The following is a 24,644-nucleotide window of genomic DNA, read 5'->3' as shown; positions in this document are numbered from 1 at the left end:
AGGCGCTCTTACAGTGCACTGGACTGAGCCTTTGCCTCCCTAGCTTCGACATAATTCGAAAAATATCTACATTTCGGGTCACGAATGATTGAGGTCACCTCTGACTATTTCCAAGATCATCACTTTTTCATCGCTTTCAGACGGTATAAACTTACATATGTGATAATTCTGATAAGCAATTTAAGTTAGCAATAATATAGTCTTACAGTTTATCTGAGCTTTTGATTCCCAACTGCCCTGTGTAACATTCCTGCTATAGTATGGATGTGAATGTCTCATGAACAACATTTAATGAGGACTCGTGACCCTGATAGGTACCAGAAATTAAAACCGGAAGTGTTATCTTGATTTCATCCCCAAGAAGACAAAGGACATTTGCCACCACTTCTGGATTGTTTATTGCTAGAACTTCTAGATATCACAAAGAAGTGAAGCTCTCAAACGAAATCTCACAATTCCACAGACATTTGTATACTGCATACAAGTGATTCGAGTATATACACACTCTGGATGGAAAGGGATTTGCCAAGGAATATTTTTACATGAAAATATGCAAAAACAAAGACCTTATATCAGAGGGAATATAAATTGTCTGTAGATTGCATTAAGTCCCATGTTTGGGACGACACAATATCATACAGAGCCTTCTAAAAGGACTATCACTAGTACTAAAGCATCAAGTTATATGACAGTTTGACAGTACTGAGCTCTAACTCACATCAAATGCAATATTGCACTATGTCTGTGTTTGAGTAGAGACGTTCATTAAGTGCACGGCCAAGTTTCTACAAAAAGGGAGAATGACATTGGAGTAAAGTCGTAAAAGACTGGAATACAATGGAATGTACTTAAATTTATGCTAAGTCAGACTCAGGGGTGCTTCTGTTTTAAGAACTTAGCCTCAACCAAGCCTTCTTACGGAGGTATAGATCATAGAATTTGGCAGAAAGGGGAATAATTGGCCAGGAGAGTCAGTCCGAGGGGAAGGCTAACATTTCCCCCTCTGAGTTGGCCAATGAAACCCTATGATTCTCCCTTTAGCCAGCATAGTTAGAGACTAAAAATAACTAAGATGTCAGTTTTCACAAAATGAGGACTGTTTTATTTGGTTAGAAATCCTTGTCTAAATCAAAAGAAGGCACACTTGTATGTGAATGACTGCTACAATGGTTCTCAAACATACAAAAGTTCAAAAGAGCTGCACGTAGGAGACTCATTACTTCATACAAGGACATTCTTCTGTTGCTAGAGGGGCAACAAAGAACCTGAATCCTTACAAACTATTCTTTCTGGCACAGGTTTAATCTCAAGGTAGCTTTTTACAAAACAAAAAAGCTTTTCTATCTTGTGCAATAATCTGTAATATTCTCTCTGGAATAACCAACACAGCATCAAACAATATAGAGGTGGTTTAGTTGTTGTAATGATGACATAACCAGATTGTCATAGCTCTGACAGTTGTAAGTACATGGTTAGAAGGGACGGGTTTTAAAAACATCTTCAAAGTCACGTTTATGAAGGTTAGACATCCAGGTTATCAATATACATGTATAAAGACAATTCAAACTCTACAACTGGATAAAATTAAGAGATGTACTTCCAGAGATTTAGTTTCGTCCAGATGTAACTCTCTGAATTTTGTCCAGTCGTAGAGTTTAAATTGTCTCTATATCTTCCAAAGTTCTTTCTGGCCAGACAGAAGTATTCAAGTTCCTTTACAATGGTGGGTTTATGACACAACAGACAATGATTTCTAAATCCCCAATGCTATTCTTGATCTAAATCCCCAATGCTACTCTTGTTCTAAAACTAATTGGTATCGTCTACTTTCTCTTTCTCAACGGCGAATGGTGTGTCAAATTTCTCGTGTCCAGCATCCTTAATTTTCACTTCTTTCTCTGGCCTGTCTCTGCCGTCTGTCTTGGTTTTCTCAATCTTTTTCACAACACTCTGGAAGAAACAATGAGGATTTAGGATAAAACATAAAATGACACCTTGGCCCATCAATATTTCTCAACATATGTCACAAAACTCACATACTACTTTTGCCAGTCATAAGTACATCAGTCCTTTTTTTGTTTAAAGTTTACCAAGTGTAACCCAGAGGTAAATATGTTACACATATTCTAGATGCTAGTAATATCAGTAGTAACATGGAGGTCTGAACTCTGAAGAATGAGAGATGGGAGGAAAAACGACACCTGAGAAAACAATATATTTTCCTTCCCCTATAGGGAATTGATGGATACAATTACATGTACTCGGTCTAATTCACATTATATTTTAGCTCCTTTTGTACAAATAGTTGCACTAGATCATAGAGACATGATTGTTTTCTCTTATCCACTGCTAGATAAAGTACTGCATCGAAGCAGGCCTTACCATGCCCTTCAGGACCTTTCCAAAGACGACATGCTTGCCGTCCAACCACTCCGTCTTTGCTACAGTAATGAAGAACTGGGAACCGTTTGTGTTCTTGCCAGCATTTGCCATGCTCAGCCAGCCTTGGCCGTAGTGGTGTAGCTTGAAGTTTTCATCCTCAAAACGGTCACCATAGATGCTCTTGCCTGCAAGGCAAACAATGAGATTTGTTCATGTAACAATTGTCCTGTCAAATTGGGAGACTTTCTTATAAAGAAGCAGACGGGAGATTTGGATTAAAGAGGTGGAGAAAGAGGGATGACAGCACTACGTGGTGAAATGATAACAAAAATTGTGAAAAACTGTTGTGCCATACAACATTTCAAAGTGTCTGTGTCCAACATGCCCATACACAAGCCATCATTGCCACTATCTCATGCACAAAAACAACAGAAAACCAAAACAGTGATTTAGCCAGTAAGCAGGCTCTCTGTCACTTAATGTTAACATTTCACGAAGGGCACAAGGCACTTTGAAGAGAGGTTGGAAGGACACTCCAAGAGAAGGTTATGTCCTCACCTTCACTTGGCCACAAGGCCTCTACTATTGAATACATCACGTGAAACAGAACAAACAAAGGATTAATGTTCATGATTTTTCGGCCTGTGCCAGCTATTCCTAGTGCCATAGGATTCCTTTGTCTTCCTTCTTTGCGAATCTTTTCTTCGCTGGCTTTAAGTCGTTCTATTTGTTTCCAGGTGGGAGGCCCTTCGAATCCCTCTGTGAGTGCACCTTTTGTAGTATGCGTGGCAGAGAGAGACAGAAAAGAAGATAAGAGCTGTATCAGCAAGTGGTCAATGATAGCTCCATAGCTAGTTGCAACAGACGATACATGTAACTAACTCCTTGAAACAGTGTCTAATACGACAATCTGTTAAGGATATTGTGGACAAAGGATGTTCAGAAAATGATAGCAAAAAATTACTTAGTATGGCATGAGAGTGAGAACAAAAAAAGCCAACTGAAGAATGTGTAGTTGAGTTACAGACACACAGCCGTAACATGCCTAGCTTATTAATATTTGTACATTAAGCTTCATCTCTTTACCTTACAAGTGCTCCAGTCTGGTTTCAATTGAAGTATTGGTTCATGTCTTAAGGAGTACTAAGTGTTAATAAGACACTTTGTATATGTAAATGTGTGCCTCTGTGTGTGTATGTTTGTGCATGTTAGTGTGCATGTGCATGCATGGACATGTGTGTGTCACTGTGTGTGTACAAACTGTGCATGTGCATATCTATATGCATTATCATCATCATCATTTTTTTGACATCGTGTGACCAAATAGTTTTGTTCAAGCCCGCCATTTTGAGAAACTATCTCAGTCTAAACAGGATGCAGGAGTATTTGTTTAGAACTAGGATCATGAAGTGTTTATAAATACCAACCTCCGGTGCCATCCCCACGAGTGAAGTCGCCACCTTGGATCATGAAGTTACCGATGACGCGGTGGAAAACACTGCCCTTGTAGCCGTCTGGTTTCTGAAGCAGATAGCAGGAATGAGTCATGACCAATAAAGACTGACATGTAAAATCAACATTGGTACCATGCTACAGTCAAGGTTAGGATGTGCCTCTACTTCTACTCCTTCTATTGCCCATCCTTGCATCGGATGGTGCACAGAACTATTTCTACAAGCCCCCCCCCCCCCCCACCCCGTACACCTGGTAGATTTCTAGCGGGGACCAATCATATGGCTGCTGGCAGGTCATGGACCGTCACCAGTAAGTAGCTAATAACGGCCGCGTTGTGGACTATTCGCACCTTTAGTTTACCCAAACTAAGCGCATAATCATTAGTTTTGCAGCGTCAGTTTTAAAGTCTTCACTACAAAACTACTATCCATTTGAAAGGTTAACGCTGATGACCTAAACGGGGAGAAACTGGGGAGATGACGATTTACACCTTCAATGGCGCTGCACTCGCGCTAATGCAACGATCACTACGTGATGGTAGACAGGGGTTTTTCTAGAAAAATTGAATAAGAGGGAGCACACAGAGGTGAGGGACCGAATTGCATGTGTTTATGGAAAAATCCATTGCTGAGTAAAGGCTGTATGCTGGATATTAAGCTAAAATCTGAATTCGACCAGGGGGTGCTGGGCTGAAACAAGAGGGTGCAGCGCCCCTCTTTTCTGATTTAGATAAACCCCTGGTAGAGATCCTGACGATGCTGAGATTTGTGAAGTGGAGCCGACATTTCCCACCAAAAAGAAGCCATCCAAGATGGGCCTGGTACAAAAATGGAGAGAGATCAAGTCCCAACTGGTTCTGAATGAGGGCTTTATGGCGCACTGTGATTTTGTCACCAGACTTAGTGTGTGAGCCAGCTGCAAGACGTCCTTTATAAGAGGGCAGTGAAAGACGATAATTCAGCATTTGTACCATCATTATACATCGTATATTGTTTTCCTGTGATTTGTAATGTAGAAGGTACATTCCGTACACATGTTGTACAGTTGTATGTTCCTATAAACTTACCTTTGTTGAAGGTTGAAATCTATGCATGCACTGACTGTGGCCAGACAAACTCAAACACAAATATAATATTGCTACAGTACATGCTGTGATGAAAGTTTGTATGTGTCACATCAAGTCTCTTTGTTATTTCTGTGTATAAATGAAGCCTAGGAGTAGGACAATTCTTCAGTGTACACGCACATGTACACGGCAGAAAATGCTCTCTCTAAACGAGGAGGTTATATATAACCTCCTTCCTCTAAAGTGTCGCGAAGGGCTGTACCGCATGATCAAATCAAACTTTATGCATTCCAGTCTTGATGGGCTGGCGGGCCTGATAAATCATTCATCAGTTGGTCCCCGCTAGAAATCTACCGGGTGTCATTCAGTGACCCGGTTCTTTTGGATGCTGCAGGAGGAACTGTCTACAAGACTAAGCAACACACACAGGACACTGCTCTCTTCTCAGACTGACTAATCTCTCAACTTCACAACATGCGACCTGTTTATTAGAATTTGAAAGAACTGTACCAGATTCAAACTGGAGACATTTTCCCATGACATTTGTCATGAAAGACAATAGGTACTGGGTCTAACACTTCTATGTCACTAACACTTTTATGTCACTTCTCACCTACATAGCTTTCCTTTGATGTGCTGATTGATCAAAGAATTGTGTTTTGCATTCTGAGTAAACATCTTGGTGTGAACAATGTTCTTGGTGTTAATTACTATCAGCCTTCAGCTCTGTTGCAGATTTCCAGACATGAGAGACAGTTTGATCCCAGATACACCAGAAAAGTGGCCACAAAACAAAATACAACATTTAGGGGATTTCTGACACACTTTACATAAAAACGAAGTGAGGTTTTGTCACCTCCATGAAAATAATGAGTTCAGATCATTGACCTTCACCAATGGTAGAGTAAAGGTCAAGGGGTTTCCACTTACTCAGGGCTACACTTTTATTCTCCAACAAGGACAACACAGGTTCGGCTCTGGCTGGTTTCAAACATGACTTTTTAGGCTTTTTTTGTCAAGCTTTCTATTTTGTCCTGCTTTCTTTATGCCGTGATAACAAACATTTGGCTGGGCCGTGGCCAGCATAAAGGAAACAGGACAAAATAGAAAGCCTGACAAAAATGAATAAAAAACATGTTAAACACTAGCTGAAGCCGAACTTCTGATTGGAGAGTAGTTCCCACTGTCCTTTAGTCTTGTACACAAACTACAGGCACATATGTAGCATGGAAATCAGTGTTGCTAACAAGATTGTATTCTAGGCTACATGAAAAGGTCCCCGTCCCCATCAAGGCTCTAGATCAGTGGGGTGCCTCAGTATATTCATGATGTTGTCTTTTCTTTCTGTTGGGCTTACTCAGTCGTCTACGGCTAAGGGCTCCCTTTCCAGAACATTGTATGGACACTACATCTTATCTGCAAAGTTGTGTGTTGTACCCACTGTTTTCTGGGCCAGTTGGATGAAGTTCTTGACTGTTTTTGGCACGGTCTTGCCGAACAGTCCGATCTCAATCCGCCCGGCATCCTCGCCTCCGATGGTGATGTCAAACCAAACCTATACAGGAGAAATGACATAACGTTATAAACAAGGAAAACTAACGATTCTTACGCTGCTATAGACCGGCAAACTCACCGGACTAAACTTTCTTGGCACCACCGGCCACGAAGATTCTGGCCATGCATAATAATATGTAAATTTTTTACAGAAAAATAATTTTGCTGCTGAGGTCGCGGTCGGACCGTTAGTTCAGCGACTTGGTCCATACAAGGATATACTCTTGGACATAGAGTTTTACTCTTATGCTCGTCTCCTCTGGATTTCATTCCGCCATTACTCTTTGTCTAGAATTTAAACATCAGGCCATGTGCAACTATAGTTATGCCTCATGGTCAAGCGCACTCCTGACGAGCCCCCCTCCCCACACGCGTCAAGCTATATAAACCAACCTTGTCCGTCACTTTAGGACCCTTCGCCGCCTCAGTTTCATGGTTTGGCAGCAGTAAGAAGACCACACAGGCCACGATGGCACCGACTCCTAGAAGCACCCTCATGTTTCTCCGCACGAAGTGAAGCATACACTACCACTGCAAAAACCGGTCCGGGGAAAAATGGAGGTCTACGTGGCTACCGGAAGTCAGCTGTGTGCTGACACGTTAGCGGTCTCTGATTGGTTGACTGGAGGAATAGTAAACGGTATGTGTCTGGCAGTGATCTCCAAGCAGATGTAGAAAGGCAAAATCGTAACCTTTCTAGCTCCCGGTCCGGAAAATAATTTTTTACCTCCTTGGGAGAAGCCGCCTTGGCCGACACAACTACTCTACTCTACTCTACTCTACTCTACTCTACTCTACTCTACTCTACTCTACTCTACTCTACTCTACTCTACTCTACTCTACTCTACTCTACTCTACTCTACTCTACTCTACTCTACTCTACTCTATATCTACTCTACTCTACTCTACTCTACTCTACTCTACTCTACTCAGGCTACTCTACTCTACTCTACTCTACCACAATGTCTACTCTACTCTACTCTGCTCTACTCTACTCTACTCTACTCTACTCTACTCTACTCTACTCTACTCTATCTACTCTACTCTACTCTACTCTACTCTACTCTACTCTACTCTACTCTACTCTACTCTACTCTACTCTACTCTACTCTACTCTACTACTCTACTACTCTACTCTACTTCCTACAGACATGGAAAGACAAAATCGTACCATTGCTCACTGGCCCCCCGGGTTTCGCGGAGTCACCGACTTTTATAAAAAGAAATTACATTTGTAACGTTACATGTAGGACGTTAGGAATAAGACGGACCGAGTGCTCTGTGGAACTGGGAGCTTACGAAACGTAACGATTTGACGTTGACACATGGCCACCAAGGACATTACTAGTATATCATAGGGTCCTATATGTAATGTCCCTGGTCACACATCTGCTTGGGGATTGCTGCAGAGACCCACAGGGCTTGTCAAAATACTGTACCTGAATACTATAGGTCCTATAGTAGTACGTATAATGGACTCATAATGGTACTGTGACATGAGAAGGATTGAAACCTTCTCGAATGTACCAAGATTTACCAAATTCTAGATATGTAACGTTAGTTAGACATTGTATAATATAATATGATAACAGACTGAAGCCCAAAATATGTAAACTCCTCTAGTCTTTACCCTAGAATCGCAAGGAGTTTACTATATGATGGGGAGATATACTAGTAACCTCCATGATTGAGGTAAGAGGAATTTGCACATATTTCGGGCTTTTCTGCTATAGTAGCTCGCTAATGCTATCAAAGTGCATATAATTCATTCCTTGCAAAAACGCGCAGAGATGAAAAAAGACGGGCGTGTAGCCACTAGCCTTGTTATCATTTCTCAGTGATCGCTACCCTAGCCTGGTACCAACAAGCTGTTGGTGTGACGTAATAGGGGTAATTACTAAATCTACATGTACCTCCATGCCAACTCTCAGGCCATGTGGTCCCAATTGCAAAATGAATGAGTTAATACACCTTTTAATCGAAATAGTGGGAGAAGAAACGAACCAAAACAATATCGTCAAAGAGATATAACGGTTATATTTGATATCATAAGCAGGAAAAAAATGGTGGCACCATGTCAATAAACATTATAGACTGTTTCAAAATTTTAACCAGTTGCTTGAGTAACTATTTTTGGAGTATTACACATGTTCAAAAACGGTAGGTATCAACAGCATGAAAGCGTATTTACCGCCTAAAGTTACTGTGATCAAAAAAGACACCAAGTTACAATACTTTCAATACAAAATCATCCATCGCTATCTTGCTATCGCAAACAGTTGGCTACCGGAAATGTACTGAATGTGATAACGTGACAAATGTAGTAACTGGACTGAAAAAAAATACACAGTTGAGCACCTATTGTTATATGAATGATGTGACAGTCTAATGTAGATCTATAATGATATGATTGATCTTTTCCCTTTCTCAATTTTCGTTATGTAGGTTTGAATTGTGAAAAATAAGTGCCGTATGGATTCAACATGTAACATTTATAATTCTTTGTGTCCTGTTACGTACATATGTCCTTCCAGTTAGTTACAGGGTTTCGTTAGACCCTTCCTGTTCCCAGCATTTGCTTGTCGACTTCGGCTTTTGGAGTTTCTACCAAAAACTTCAGCGTCTCGTAGAGGCCTTCCGTGTCTTTTCTAATATGCGCCTCCCTCTCTGGTTCCACACTGACAGAGTGTTCATTGAACACGTACATTTGACACGCTCGTCCCACCACACAGTGGTACAGCACGTCCCATTCGGCCGGAGTAAGCGGGCGGATAGACTCATATCCTACCGGGAAAAACAAGAAATCGAAGTTATTTTCTTGGCACAATATTATACACAACCATGTCTATCTCACACATTTTATCGATCCTCTGATTCCCGGTAAGTAACTTTTGCCAACGTTCATTTCCTGCCAGCCTGCCTGCCTGCCGAAGAAATGTGGACGCGTGCATGCCAGCTCAACCTTTGCATCCTGTCAGTCTCCGGTTGTAACAAACTTGGACCCGAGCCAGCGGGAACAAACTTGAACACACCAAGAGAGAGAGAAACAAACAAACAAATAAACAAACAAACAAACAGACCGAGAGCAAAATAGTGTCAAGTGCGACAATGATAGTACAATTATTTACATCCAGTTCTGTTTAAGGTTACACACCGTTTCCCATAGTCAGAGTAGAGCATACCTCTAACAAAATGCCCCGCATATGTTGCAGGACCCTCATGATCAGGTGCAGTCAGCATGTAGAACATGAGACTTATGGCCACATCGAACACTAAAGGATTCCAGACAACGTCGCCAAAATCCAGCACACCACAAATCTGGTACCTTCCCTCAGAGTTTGTCATGCTTTCTCTCACAAGGATGTTAGTGCCTCCGAAGTCTGCATGTGTCGGTCCTGATCAAAATAAAGCACACCAGCAAGACATTTAGGTTTTCCTCGAATTTAAGAAACTATTGCTTTGTCATAATCGTCAAACATAACAGGTTGGAAGAAGTTACCTTGTGGCAGGTCTTCCAGTCGGGACAGTACTTTGTCAGCAAAAAGGCCGAGAACGTTGTGAATCATTTCCTGGTCTTCAATGCTGTCCAGGACGTGTAGATAGTCTCTTGCTCCGGAGAGATTTTTTAAGTTCCATTTGAAATTTGGTCGGTACAAACCTGGATGGTCGAAGTCCTGAAAATCAGAGATGAAGAATGGCTTACACGAATTTTGTCAAGAAATTTGCTCGTTTGGGGAACACTAACTTGGAAGAGTTCTAGATGCCTTGCGATATTTGTACGTAACAGTAAATTTTGGGTTAACCCGCATGTGTGTATGTAGCCAATCTATTGTAGTCCTTATTGTGAAAGGAACATGATACATTTATTTGAAATATCAGTATAATCATTTTCTAACCTGTAAGGCTTGGTGAAGTCTTCCCATGTACACACCAGCAGCCTGCAAAGACGCTGACTCCAAAGTGACGTCACTGCAAAGAATGCCGGGAAGGAACGTCAGGAGACGGACGTTGTGATCAGTGGAGACCTGTGTACCTTTTTCAGGGGGAAGGAATACAGAAAGGAAGTGTGAAGGTGGGCTGTGCATTTGCAGGTACGTGTAATATATCATTGAAACGAATGGATTCACTGATCATGATTCATACTTGAAGTATTGTAAATCTTAACGCAAGACATGAGTAGACATACAACGCCTCATTGTGTTTTCTATCAATATCATGTAGAGTTAATGTTACTAATCAGTACGTCTTATACAACGCTTGGCCTTACGTTGTACATTGTGTCTTCTATCAATATCATACAGCCTAGAATTTACGTGTAGACAGTACCAAATTTATGTAACTAACGTTATATGTAGCCAGTAGTCCTTTACAACGCTTTGCCTTACACATTGCAACATTACTTTGTGTCTTCTATCAATATCGCACAGCTTAGAATCGACGTATAGACTGCACTAGATTAATGTAATCAGCCAGTAGTCTTAAACATCGCTTTGCCTATGCTACATTGTACCTGTTACAATTGTTGTGGGGTAAACCGTGACTTTGACTTACCGTTTTCTTTCCGTTCGAAGGTTTCCAGACTCATGCCTTGTCCCCACCGGTTCTGCACCAGTCTCGGGACCTGAAAGTCTCGCGTGGACAGGAACGTCATCATCGATGTTTGAGCCGTGATTTGTTCTGGGAGGGACCGATAGCGACAGTAATATTGTGAACATTGTTCTCTCGGGCATTTTTTTGGTCGTGTGTGAGCTATTTTCAAACAATTGGCTACTTTTAGTGGTGTAGTGTCTTAGTGACAATACCTTTTGCTGCACTCACACACACACACCTTAAATCATTATGCTCTACAGTTTATTTCTAAAATTTCATGATACCGAGAATGACAGACAGCGAACTACCTGTGCCCAGGGTAGTATTAACGAAGTTTAACTGACAGTGAGCAAGTAGGGCATGGCTGGCTGTTTAGCTCCATTTGACGATTCACATTTTCCAAAATTGTCCCTGAGAGTGGTCAACTCCACGGCCGTGGAAGTCAACAATCCACGGTCTTTGGATAGTTCAATTGCATAAGCTCCTTGCCTAGAGCGAAACACTCCTCTATCACAAAAGTAGCATGCAAAGGGTGTAATTACATTACGTTGGAATTACCCCTTTAGGGCACTATTACCAGACAAATACCTGGGCCTTGTGCCAATATTTTTCAAATATGTTCACAAATACGGAGGTAGTGAGGTAGCATGCAGTCAAAAACATCTTACAATCGTCAGCTGTAAACGTCTTACCTTCGTCACGCGAGTCTTTCGCATTCATAACCTTTAAAATGTATCCATGATGATCTTGACCAACACCGAAAACCTTCACATGGAAATTATAGTCGCCGTAGCTGCCCAGTTTCCTCACAGATTCTACATTAAACCCGTACAGCTTTTCCACCAACTCCGCGGCCTGGCTGTTGCTCAGATGTAATGTTTCGCGGGAGTCTTCCTGTGAGTTGTTTGGCAGCGACTGGGTGTCCTGTTCGTCCAAAACAGGTGGTCTCAGTTTTACTGGAGCGATCTCTGAAGCCATCCTAGTTTAGCCAGAACGCAGCAAACGTAATGATCTAAAGAATTGACAGATACGATATCTTACGGCCTACACAGTTGCAGCAGGTTGAGGAAAAATCAACCTATTGCTTCACCTCACTCGACCAGTTGTCTGTTGTTGTTGTCAGACAGGGTTCGACCTTCGACCCATCACCCGTATCCTCAAATGTCGTCTCATGGTAGCAGAACACAGTATTTATAGATAAAGTACTAAGAAGTGCCTCACAGAACTTGACAAAGCTGTAGACATTGTTCTGTGCACGTCAGCGAGGCGGCAACTGTGGTGAATTGTAGAGGAACATGTTCGTTTTGAGACTCTATGAGCGAGATTACGATGTTTGTTTTGTAAATTTGCGCCTGGATACTGTTCCAGCCAACCAGTATAGTATGCGTCGGCTGCAGCATTATAATGACCTCCACTGGGGGTCATATAAAAGTGAATTTTAGAAGAGAACGAGTAGACAAACTTTAGCTCATTTCTCATGTTTTACCGTAGGTTTACCTTGAAGTCAAACATATTCCATTCTTGTAATTTCCTTGTGCACCCTGCTATTCATTTTGAGGCGTCGAACCTTCGCACTTTGGGGTCCTTAACCATGTACAGTAAAGCCCCATAGGCGAAATACTGTCACGGTTCAGCTACCTCAATGTACGTCATCGTGAAAGAACGGAGACTGTTCTGTTCAATTCAAAGCTTTATTCTCGTAGTGTTCAAGAAATACGCGATAGATTTGTTTGCAAAGCTCTAGTATGTAACCATCTCTGACGTCCAATCCAGCTCAGTGTCAGTGAACTGTTACCCTGATACATCTCTGTCCCCTTAATGTATTGGTGACATCACGGAAGTTACAATCCCATAACCGCTCAATTACAAATCAAAATTTACACACTGCTATATTTTGGATCACACTTATAACTGACATGACAACAATAGTTCCCCTCATACTAACGTATGTGCAGTTAATTACAAGCGTTAAAATTCCTCAAAAGTCAGAAAGCAGCGTCGCGCATTTCAATTGTAGCATTTTAATCTGATATATCGTTAATACAAAATCGTTGAACTTAGCGTGCAAAGCAATACGTTTCAACGTGACGTTAGAAATGCTTTAAGCTATGTCCTAAACATGATACCTACATGACGTACAAAAGATTTTATTTACACTTTTCTGATTTGGTGTGCTTCAAAGTTACAAGGATTTGTTAGGTGAGTCACACATGGCTCATAGTACCACCACTGCTATTATAGCCTAAAGGACAAAATACCTTTACTTCCCACTCCCCCTCCAAATAAAAAACAACAAATCTACAGAAGTGATTTACAATAGAAATGAGCTAAGAGCTGTAACATTAGGTTCTTATATAGTCAAGGACACCTGACGTCATTTTATACTGTCCAAGCAGAGGTTAGGCTCCGGTTTGTTTAGGACGACTTTTAGGCGTTTCCATCGGGCTTTCTATTTTGTCAGTTTTCTTTTGTCCGTCAGTCAGTTTTCAACAAAAACCTGATAAAATAGAAAGCCCGCTAAAGACTCATAAACTCCAAAACAAGCCGGAGCCTATCTTCAGCCTAGAGAGTAGTCATCTTACCTTATAATCTATGTACTGTAAAACAATCTATAAGTCCATAAGCCAAATCTGACTCGGATTTTCCTTTCATAGCTATTAGAGTTCTTTCTCCAGTTTTGTCGTGAGTGTCCTGACTAATCTCCAAGCTGATCTACCGATGGCAAGGCAGTATCCAAAAGGCCAACCAGTACCTAATAATCGGCTATACTGGTTGGTTGGCCCTTCGGTACTGCCTTGCCATCGGTAGATCAGCTTTGAGATAAGTGTCCGCCACGGTAGTTAGTTCTTTAGCTCGTGACTTCCATGGCAGTGTTCTCCTTGTCGGAACCGGCCGTGCTCGCTGGTCTCTCCGGCTCCATCGGCGTCTGCTCCCCGCCGAACGTTACGGCCCGGGCGGTTCTCTTGGTGGGCGAGGCGGCGTCGTTGATGATGGGAGGCAGCCATGGCGTCTTGGGCGTGCGGGGGGAGGGAGCCGGGGTGGTCTCGCGCGGGGTCAGGTCGTGCACGTACATGGCGTCCCAGGACAGCGCCGATCGGACGGACGCACGGGAGGCCACGCCCCGCAGGAAACTCATGGGGCTGTCGTAGATGGTGACGCAATCCCTGGGGCTGCGGGAGCTGTGCTTGAAGCGCCGTGTCGGCTGCGTACCCCGAATGGAGATGAACTTGTCGAAGATGCTGTTCTGCGTGGACGACGCTGCGCTGTCTGGTCGTTTCTCCTCGTCCTCTCTCTTGTCCTCGACGGCTCCGGCGGACTGGGCGGCCCGGGACGGTCCCCGAGGTGTGTAGATGTTGTCCATCGGCACATCGGTCATCACCTTCTCCGTCCACATGTTCATCCCGAACACGCCTAGGAAGTGCTCGAACTCAAGCAGTTGATCTGATGAGACAAAAAATACAACGGCTAATTAGACATCCGAGTGATAGAATTCTAGAAATGAAACACAATAGGACGAAGGATTATCCGTTTATGAACGTCTTGGCGTTGTAAACGTACTGTACAGTGTACATACCTGCCAGGTCCAGGCAGCCGACAGTCCTCAGGGCGGCGTCAAGCTTCTTTATCAGCTGACGGGGGGTCTTACGTCTCTTCACCCGCTGCCACAGCAACAAGGAATGGACGATCTTTGTGATGAGGAAAAGGGTCAAGAATTAGAACAGCGGAATCAAGTGCATATCTCCCAATTCTTCGTCTCTTTCAGAGGACAAGATTCACTTCATTCAAGGTGCCCTAAGCGATTTCAGGGGATAAAACTTGAAATGTTCTTGGGAAAACAATTCTGTTTGGTGAAGTTGAAATGGACATTTACTTCCCCATATCAGCACATCTGCATCATTATTTCATACTTTGGGCATTTAAAAATAGCACAGAAGCAAGCCACAAAAGGAGTATTTTATTTATTGGGTCCCCCCAAAAATCAGCCCAGAATCCAGCCGTAACCGTTTTCTGTCAACAATTTTCGGTAACCTCCGGCCGCGTGACGTCACAATGCCCAAGCACATTGAGCCATGACCACGTGATTATTTCTTCGGAAGCGTTCGGGACTTATCGGTCAGAATCGTGCATGTTCGGAAGATTTGAAATGATGGCTGGCCTCCAAGTGCTCAGATTTTCAATGAGTTCCCACCACACAACGACACTGCATTTTTGCTCCATGATGGTCAATATGCGATGGGATAGTGTTATCTAAACTTACTATGGATAGAAATCAGAAAAAGATTGATTTTGAATATGTGACTTTCAGTGCCCTAATATTGCCTAGGGCACCTTTCATTCCACATTGATGAAAGTTAGACATCCAGTACTACTACCTACAACAAGCTAAATCCATGTATCAAACAAGCCTCATCAATCGCTAAATTTAAACAGGCTCTGGTAAACATACAAATCTCTTAACTTTTGACATCTGACCTCTGACCCTCCGTTGTATGACCTTTGCGATTTTATTTGAGTTGTTTGATTTATTACTCCTATGTTTGATCATTACTGTTTATGTTACATGATTGTGTAATTGATCACTAATGAAGTTTATGTTAATTTATTTATTTTGTATCCTGATTTGTTATGATTTGTCATGTTACGTAGGGCTCCCTTGGAAATCAGTTACCTTGTTAACTGAAGGGACTACCCTAAAGATTGATAAATAAAAATGAGAAAAATCCAGGTAATAAGATACACCAAATAACAGTTGCCCAGATTTTATCCAGTTGCTTGAGTGACTGTTATTTGGCGCATTCATTCCACAGTTTTTAAACGCATCAAATAGATAGGCGTCTTTACCTTGTCCTCTGGCAGAGCGTTTTCCCGCTTGGCGCGCTCAATCAGGTCCTTGGAGAGTCCCAGATGTTTCATGAGAGCCGTCCAGTAGTACATCTCAATATTGGCTGCCAGGAACTCGTACACCTCCAACAAGTCTGACATACAAAAGAATAGATATAAATAAATTGAGTATATGATTGGAAGAAGAGGCGACAACAGTGAATGTACATGTATTTGAATGTCCACGTACATGATATAAATCTTGCGGATATGTTTCTGGTTTTTGGTTGCCTATATACCCCCCCCCCATTCACTTTCTCTTTGTCCTTTGTACTGTACCATCAATAAACAAATAAACATCCACACACTTTCGGACTGTTATGCAATACCGAAATGACAGGTGGCGCACCTGTGTGGAGGTTTCTAATCATCACCTCTGCCAGGCATCCCTGGTCAGGCCTAGCCTGGAGTCCAGCATTGTTGGCGGCTAGTGACGTTGGGAGCGCGCCAAAGCTAAACAAGGCTGGACTCCAGGCATGATCCGACCTTCAGACTCCTACAGAGCCTTTATACTGCACCATTAAAAACAGATAAACATTCACGTCCTTTCAAACTCAGTACGTGTTGCACACTACCGAATTGAAACGACAGATGGCGCACCTGTGTGGAGGTTTCTCCTCATCATCTCCGCCAGGTATCCCTGGTTGGATCCGACCTTCAGACTCCTGCAGAGCACGGGGAAGGCGTACTCCCACCGCCCCCGGATCAGCTTCAGCAGAACCCGGTTAGCCTCGATCCGGGACCGGTGTTTCCGGTTGGAGTTAAATCTGTTGGGACAGTACAAATGTATAACATTCATCTAGGAAAAATAACATGGCTATACCTTTTATAGATATGGAGTCAAACCTGGATTCAGCAATTACTCAAGGGACTGAGGAAAATGGTTGCTGAGGACATGCTGGGCTTACCTATATAAGATATGGACTGTTTTAAGATGGCTTTTGACTGCAGGTGGTGGCCCGAACAGGTTCGACTGTATTCACTTTCAAAGTTGATTTCTTTTTCCAAATTCCAATGTTTCGATAACCTATGGTATGGTTAGAAGTGGTGAAGCGGTTCCCACAATAGACATCGATTTTATACAGTCTATTTTCTTCTGTGCAAAGATCTTGGTTCTTATATTCTGGGGGTCAATGACCCTACAAAAGGGGTTTACAAAGGAACATGGTTGAAGACGCTTCAGTTGCCATGGCTACGCGTACTCAGAGAAAACTGCACCCACCTGACTCTCGCCTCCTCCCATGTGGTGATGACCTCCCCGCCGACGAGCAGGCGGAAGAACTTGTGGTACTCGTCAAACATGTTCATCCGCTGGCACAGCACCTCGTAGTACTTCAGCCACACCGAATCTGGAAAAAACAAACAAATACGTAAACATCACTACCAAACTGAATAATTCAATTAGAATATAACGCGTTCATTGATTAGTAAAGCGGATGTGAGTAAGGATGGGTACTAGGGAAAAGTATATGATACTTTAACATATATGAATGTATAATTCTCCATGTAGGGAATCATTTTGTTTCTATTTCAACAAAACATTTCACATGTATACATCAGTTTCATCATTTTTTTCATCTATATGCTATTATAGCAATTTTGCGAAACTCATTGATGGCAAAAGTTAAGAGATTACGTTTAGGGCTACATGACCATCCTTAGTGTTGCCCTTGGAGAGAGAACATTTCAGGGAAAACAGCGGTAATACGCGTTACATATCTTATGTTTGTGACTAAACAAAAATTCCTTCCAGTCCATGTGGGGTGTCAGGGAAAACAAAATGCACGACTTGAAAACTTTTCATTTCAAATCGTGTGGAACGGAACGTCTATGAGTCTTTTGAAACGATGTAACCTACACGGCCTCTTGACCGATATCTAACCCGAGGTTCTTAAGTGGCGAAGGGCAGATGTCAGGACACGCTGTGCACGTGAAAACCCTTCTAGTAGGTAAACTTATAGCAGTCACTGCCTCACAAACAACGCCGGGGTTGAATACACCCCTCCACAGCCTTTTAAATCTGTGGTCTCTCTCATTGTTCGCGAGTGAACATCTTAATCAATAGATGTTTCAAGTCCGATTTCTGGCTGGCTGAGAGTGAACTTACGACCTGTATATTGAAGTAGGAGAGACTTGTTACAAAAAGGTTATGGGTACAATATCTTCTACAGGGTTTTTATGAAAGGGGATTTGTAGAAAGGTTGCTGAGCAAAAGATGTAAAACTTGTTTGCCGTAAATCACCAGGTTGACATTTGTCACGTACATCCCAGAGTGTGGTCATGTTCAAGTTGTACTCCAGCAAGTTCGTTTTATAAGGTATCAGTATGTACTATGGGAAGAATATCGTGCGCATAGATTTCTTAGAAGATGTGTTTTCTTGCATTTTAGTTTTCTTTTGACAATGGTAAATGGAGGCAATAGAATAGCGCTACATTGGTACATTACCATATTTTACCTATGTAAACAGTTGGGATTAGAAATTAAAGCAAACATTTCTTATCATCATGTAATGTAAAAAAATATGGTCGATGCTGTGGTCAATGTCTTTTGTTACTTTTTACTTTTAGCCTCTTTCTCCCTCTCTCTCTCTCTCTCTCTCTCTCTCTCCCTTCCTCCACCTCTCTCTCAACATACATACGTTCACACTGCATTAAAATTGCGCAACATACTAGTATACTAGTATATGATTTGGTCTCAGGAAGGTGTGTGCCAATTGAAATACTTGAACCAGCGGCTTATCATTAACAATTGTGCAAACCGCTCGACGGGTTATCAGTGCCGAAATTCCAACGTCTACACAACGGCCTGTGCTCCTCAGTATTTCATGACAACAAGAACATGAAATCAAGTGCCGCTAGCTGTAACCACTTCTGAACTTCAGAAACAGTCTTCTGGGCACGTTCCATTGTTAGCATTACATAAAACAAAGGTGAAAAGGAGTACAATGTCAAATAGTTCGTGAAAATGTTGGTTAGGTATTTGTATCGATCATGATTGGCAGGGTTTTGTTTGTCTGGGCTGATATAATCTGTAGAACGATACGTTGGAAATACTCCAAACGATTGAGTCGCTCAGTGTCTATGGATACTATCAAAGTTGGTGTACCTTTAACCCTAGACATCCATGTCAGCGATGGCAAACTGACTGAGTGTATAACGTCGCTAGGACGGGCAAGTTTTCAACTTGATTATGTTTTGAAATAATTTATGTATACCCAACTTTGGTTAGCATTGCGCCTAACTGTTGGTCACTAAAATCTATTCGGCCAAACCAGAGTTAAGCAGAACGAAGTGGTGCATTTCTAATTTAGCATTGTTTGGAAAACGTAACACATGATGAGAGTAATGTTGCACGTCCATGGTCAACGAGCCGTTTTGCACGTGCCTCTAACCCGATACTTCATCACTTGTTACCACATCTAGTCCACAGAATAAATAGACTTTACAAGCCCCAAACTGCCCAGAGTAGAACTCTTACAACACAACTCGCAGCCATTTGAATCGGACTTGAATATATGTATTTAGGACAGGGAAGTCTTTGCATAACCTTCGCTGTGATATACATTGTGCATGTTTGGACTGTTTGTCACCACCAGGCCTTTGTCACTTGACACGGTTTGACATGATCTGACAGGCGTTTTGGGCTTGAAGTAAGCTATTATGACCGCTTTACTACTTGTTACAACATCCTAAGATCACGTTCATAGCGTCTTCAGAGCAATGTTCGACGCCATGTTCGACGTTTGAACAATCACTGTAACCTTTTCTGTCCTTGCTAGTCGACGCTTGTTTCAAAACTTAAGTCCCAGCCGTATCTATGGTGATTTCTTAACTATATCAAATAAAGCTCAAACTATACTTACCCATGTTTATCATTTTCAGCTTCGTCTTTCTAAATTCTCTCAATGTCAAAGTGTTGCCCGCTTGGCGTGCCTGCAATACAAAAAAATCACGTTCAAACCTCACGTACAGTGTTTTGTATAGACAATACGCTTGCAGGATATTGCGTAACTTTCAATTACAAACATCTGTTAGAATACAAAGAAAGCAATCTCTTAAACTGAGCAGTCTGACATGAAATAAACATGCGATCAATGTTATCTTAGTTTACATGAAAATTTGAAAAGAACCCGCCACGAAAATATACAACCGTGCCAAACAAGAGAGGTTGTTTGTACCCGCGGTTTGAATAGACGTCAGGCAAACACAGTTTATAATCCAAGCGGACCTATTCAATTTTTAGTTAGCGTACCAGGTGGTCAATACTACCTGCAAATATGCCATATTTTATATCCAAAACATGTTATTAAATCCAAACAGATACAGCTGTTTTGTTCTGATAACCGCTAAGTATCCTGCGTGCGGTTGACACGAAAACTCAGCTGGCATGCTTGAATAGCTTGTTGTGATACATACACGCAAGTCGGGATGTTTTAATGAACAAGCACATTATGTAAAGAGTTAGAGGCTAGTGTAATCACAAGCTAATCCAGACGGCAAACGTGTACCGTAGTTTATGTAGTTATACGTGTTCGCTGTGTTTACAAGGGAACAAGCCTTGGGAAAAGAAAATATTTCGGCATCGTTAACTGCAAGTTGCCCTGAAAGACCCATTTGAAATACAATTTGTACATTTTTCATAGTGCAAGCAGCTTGGAAATCTAAAAACTTTGGGTTAAAGAGTTAAAGCGCATTGAAACAGTAAGAATTGGACAATTACACAAGAGCTGTGAAATCTTTAGAATTAGCCTGTATGTGACATTCACTGTAATCTTGAAGAGACTCCAAAAACTACAACCAGACTTTTTACAACAATGCTACCTTCCTATTTATTCAAACCCCAGGACTCGAACATGAACAGTTGAAGTCACTATTTGAACTGTAAGTTTATTTTGACAAAGAAATTTGAGTGTTTGCTAAATGTTTGTCTTTTAAAGCAAGAAAGCTTTACATCATGTACATTTTGCTTGTTTGTAACTCAGTTGATTTAAAAATATTCCCAAACAATTCTCGATTGCATAAGAAAGCTTATATTGATCGAAATTGATTTATGTTTCTGCACGTTCCAATATGAAAAAGATAAAAGGTGCGACCCTTGTCCATTTCCATGACAACGGCACAAACTGTTATTGAAACCCATGGATACCAATAATCAATGATCAGTACGTTCAATCCCTACAACTGTAACCTCTTGACTTACCTTGGATATGAAGGTACAGGACTATGAGTATGACTGGGCCGCAGCCGAGTCGTCACCCAGCAACCAGACGTCAACACACGATACAGGAAGTTTGGAGAGGCCCTGTTCCCGCTTCTAGAAAACCACACTACTCAGCCTGAAAATAAGATTAAGAACATTTGGCACACAAAAGCAGACAGAACGGTCGGAGTAGGGAGCTCAGAAGCGGCGGAAAGTTTGTGCACAGTCTCCGCCGAGATGGTCGCTCGGAAACCCAGAGTGCACTCTACTCCGAAAAGATGATTGTGTGTCGTATATAAACAGATGAACAAAAAAGTAAACTCCTTCTAACACGCTTGATAAACGCCCAATAGAAAGCGATCCCTCCCTCCAAGCGTTACGCGAGCAGGGCCTTTCACTACGACACTAAAGTCGCCGTATGAAAAGGGCTATGAAAGTTACGTCCAGGCGAGTTTATGGTACACGATGTTTTGTTCCACTTATATGTACACATGTTTTGGGAGTTCCTTCCGCACAGCTACAAATGTATTCAAGGAATTCTACATTTGTCAAATATACGTCACCGACACAGATGTTCCGTTTACACATGTTGCAAACCGAGGTATTTTGTGGGCAACAAAATGAGTATGTTTTGATAGTGACAAATAGACAGGGAGTTGATCAAACCATAGTTAAAAAGCTAATAAATGATAGAAACGCACAAAAGGCAAAAGCTACAGGGCTGGAATATTCCCTTGCAATGAGAATCTGCTATAGTGCTGTAAACACCTGTCTCAAAACACACGCGTTGAGCGACGTGTCGAAAGTTTTTACAAGCGCTAACGTAAGCCGTTCACGCTCCGCCGACTCCCGTAAACTACCCTAGCGACGTAGCGGGCACACGTGCCGATTGAGAGTAAGACTTTCACAGCGATGCCGAAGAAGTCACACCTTGCCCGTTTGAGAAGTTGTAGGACCTACCTTGTGGAAAATCTGCCTCAAACTACGACGGCGTCGATCCGTACGGTACCCACACATGCGACTTGACGACCGGCGACTGAATAAAGTTCGCGTCCAACAAACTCACTGGCGGCGGGAAACCCTAGCCGCCGACCACAATGCCGCCACGACGCGTCTAAAATTGACATGTAAGCAATCCGCGAGTTTGGTAAACAGAAACCCGCTAGTGGGCTGGTGTTGCCACCTCGGGGGTCGTCTGAAGGCGTCTGCAGGCAAAACGCGTTCCTTAAAGCAGCAATCATTTTGTAAGATCGTTCAGCAAATCAAGAAGATAATACTTCTAAAGAGATAACATGGCAAAGTGATTCGTAAAAAGGGCAAGAGATGTTTACGTTTAAGCAGGTTGTGCTTATCAGCCAGTGTATGAAACTCCTACAGGTGGTTGTTCTGTCGCCCCCGGTAAACGTTGCCTGGGTATCAACTACATTGTTTCTGCCCCTAGCGGTCCGACCCAGGGTCAAGTCAAGACCAGGGGGAACAATTCCTCTTAAAACAAGTCACCATGGATCAATCAAAAAGAGAGTCTCCTTTGGTCAGGGTCCTGTATATGTCTCAGATGGCACCTGGCCAAACGCAACCACTTCTGTCAAAGACTCCAAAGAGCTACATTTTTTTAGTGGACAAAGAACGCTTCAAAGGACACCCACTGTGGTGGTCACTGTATCTCTCCCAGATCGTGTGGTCACTGCCTTCACCTTATACCAAGCAAACTTATATAAGATACTCCACCTTTTCTATGCTATTTCCGCTGCAGATTTTGACCAAGATATATCAAACACAATATAAGAGAAACTTCGAAGGTCGCTTTGAATCGCTTCCCTTGTTCTCAGTATCCACTGCAACGTGAAAAATATAAGGTGTTGCACCCTACCCCTGACCTTGGTGTAAGACTTGTATTTCACGTTGACTTATAGTCCCTGACAGAGTTGACAAAATGGTGTGAATCAGAAACAGGGCAGGCAGGGAAAGTAGAATGCTCGAGAGACCCCAGACACAATGGCGTCAAAGTTTACTAAATTAAAACTGAGCCATGCGAGGGGGTCGTTTTCCCTTAAGCCGATTGTTTCCGTAAACAAACGTAGGTACTTCATGGATGAATAGGTGCTTAACAGTTGTCGTACGAACCGCCTTCTAAACAGCAACAAACCAACCTAGTCAGTCTGAGCTTTGCGTTATTTGGAGTTTTGTCGCCCAGGCTCCGTCTGTGTTATCTGTACGTGACACTGACTACATTTCTAGGTCTTTGTAGGGTTTCATTCTGTAGCCAGTTGCAAAACTCTTCATAGTCTAGTACTAGTGATCAATGTTTTCAGAGTGGACCAGAGTAATGCAGTCTCTTCGCTTACCTCAGTAGAACCATGACTTAAAAGCTGTAAAAGATGGTAAACGTATCTGCATATAACGGACTGAGTGTATCGGCTCCTTTTCCGCGAAACCAACGCGTTTGTTAACGAGATACAAAGTTCTCTATTTGAACATGTAATCAAAAAGTAGACGTAAAACTATTGCGCGCAGTTATATAGTAACTCTTGTATATCACAGAAAAAAAACATTGCTACATACGCGTTCTAAACAGAAAACTCTTTTAGAACAGCTGTTCGGGTTGTGTTGCTAGGAAAACAGGTATATACAGACTTTGAACGAGTCAAAGTTTATGCAACATTGTCGCCAACGGTGTTTACAGGTCTCGCGAGGCTATCGGCATTGGATTAGTCGGAACCTCTTAACTTCGAGCGGAGATAAACCCGGGTCAACTTCTTATCGTCACCAAGGCAAATCTGTGGACTTGTCAAGGTAATTTTCAACTCTACTGCTGAAAGAGGTTAATCGTTTTTCCATCTTGCAAACAGGTAATATGGCAGACCAGCTTTGATCGAATCACTCCGGACTGAAAACAAACACTTTGCTGGCTGTTTTATGCTGAAATACCCCCTCCCCCCTTCCCAACGCTGATAGTGTTCTATACAAACTAAAGGTAGAATAAAACATCACTAATAAACCAATGGCAATGCCAAACCTGTTAAAATGTGATGGTTGTAGTAGAACTAAGGAGTATATCATAACAACAAATGATATTCGAAAAGAAATGAATTTCAGATATTTGGCTAAACTAACTTTTGTTGACTGGTGCATGCCTGGCCGTCTCTACCCAACCTAAATACCAACAACCTCACTTCAAGACGGTGATATAACGTTACACCTTTAAACCGCTTCCATGGCTTTATGTCATCTTAGTTTTTTTCACGATCTCATTTTCACAAAATTGAAAGAAGCAATTTTCTTAATGAGAACCAGAAAAATTAGATTATGCCGACTAACGCTGAGAACATTGTATCAAACAAATTAAATCATGAAAAGACACGCCAAATCCCGCTAGGGGGCTGCGATCTTGTTTTGGGGTCACATACAGTTTTTTGTTACGTCCTGACAACTGTCAATCATCATTTTTGATACAAAAAAAGTCGGAACAGTCTATTGATAGTCTTCAACCAGAGTGTAGGTAACGTAAAATAATTT

The 24,644-nt window shown here is 42.1% G+C and overlaps 3 protein-coding genes across 4 annotated transcripts; all 3 read right to left on the bottom strand.

The window, feature by feature from the left end:
• Positions 1-380: 380 nt before the first annotated feature.
• LOC136428093 (peptidyl-prolyl cis-trans isomerase B-like) lies at positions 381-7,052 on the bottom strand. 2 transcript variants are annotated; one of them, XM_066417377.1, is made up of 6 exons: positions 6,851-7,052; positions 6,345-6,458; positions 3,810-3,903; positions 2,941-3,153; positions 2,383-2,567; positions 381-1,950 (listed from the first exon to the last, which is right to left on the bottom strand). In XM_066417377.1, exons 1-6 carry the CDS (start codon positions 6,977-6,979, stop codon positions 1,810-1,812), a joined length of 876 nt encoding a protein of 291 aa, XP_066273474.1. In that variant the 5' UTR covers positions 6,980-7,052; the 3' UTR covers positions 381-1,809. The 2 variants fall into 2 exon arrangements, with proteins under 2 accessions (XP_066273474.1, XP_066273475.1); XM_066417378.1 differs by lacking the exon at positions 2,941-3,153 and having other exon boundaries at positions 6,851-7,049.
• A 1,422-nt stretch (positions 7,053-8,474) lies between these two features.
• LOC136428091 (hydroxylysine kinase-like) lies at positions 8,475-12,153 on the bottom strand. Its single transcript, XM_066417375.1, has 6 exons — positions 11,740-12,153; positions 11,009-11,134; positions 10,354-10,490; positions 9,957-10,131; positions 9,640-9,852; positions 8,475-9,241 (listed from the first exon to the last, which is right to left on the bottom strand). Exons 1-6 carry the CDS (start codon positions 12,023-12,025, stop codon positions 9,009-9,011), a joined length of 1,170 nt encoding a protein of 389 aa, XP_066273472.1. The 5' UTR covers positions 12,026-12,153; the 3' UTR covers positions 8,475-9,008.
• A 566-nt stretch (positions 12,154-12,719) lies between these two features.
• Positions 12,720-22,303, bottom strand: LOC136428090 (uncharacterized). The gene is made up of 8 exons (XM_066417374.1): positions 22,089-22,303; positions 21,129-21,264; positions 19,792-19,861; positions 17,151-17,277; positions 16,529-16,695; positions 15,890-16,023; positions 14,622-14,733; positions 12,720-14,488 (listed from the first exon to the last, which is right to left on the bottom strand). Exons 3-8 carry the CDS (start codon positions 19,802-19,804, stop codon positions 13,896-13,898), a joined length of 1,146 nt encoding a protein of 381 aa, XP_066273471.1. The 5' UTR covers positions 19,805-19,861; positions 21,129-21,264; positions 22,089-22,303; the 3' UTR covers positions 12,720-13,895.
• Positions 22,304-24,644: the final 2,341 nt, after the last annotated feature.

The sequence above is a fragment of the Branchiostoma lanceolatum genome, chromosome 2, assembly GCF_035083965.1.
Source record: "Branchiostoma lanceolatum isolate klBraLanc5 chromosome 2, klBraLanc5.hap2, whole genome shotgun sequence".
Classification (NCBI taxonomy): Eukaryota; Metazoa; Chordata; class Leptocardii; order Amphioxiformes; family Branchiostomatidae; genus Branchiostoma; species Branchiostoma lanceolatum.
Note: the sequence above shows the minus strand (reverse complement) of the source record. Positions and strands in the feature narration are given on the sequence as shown.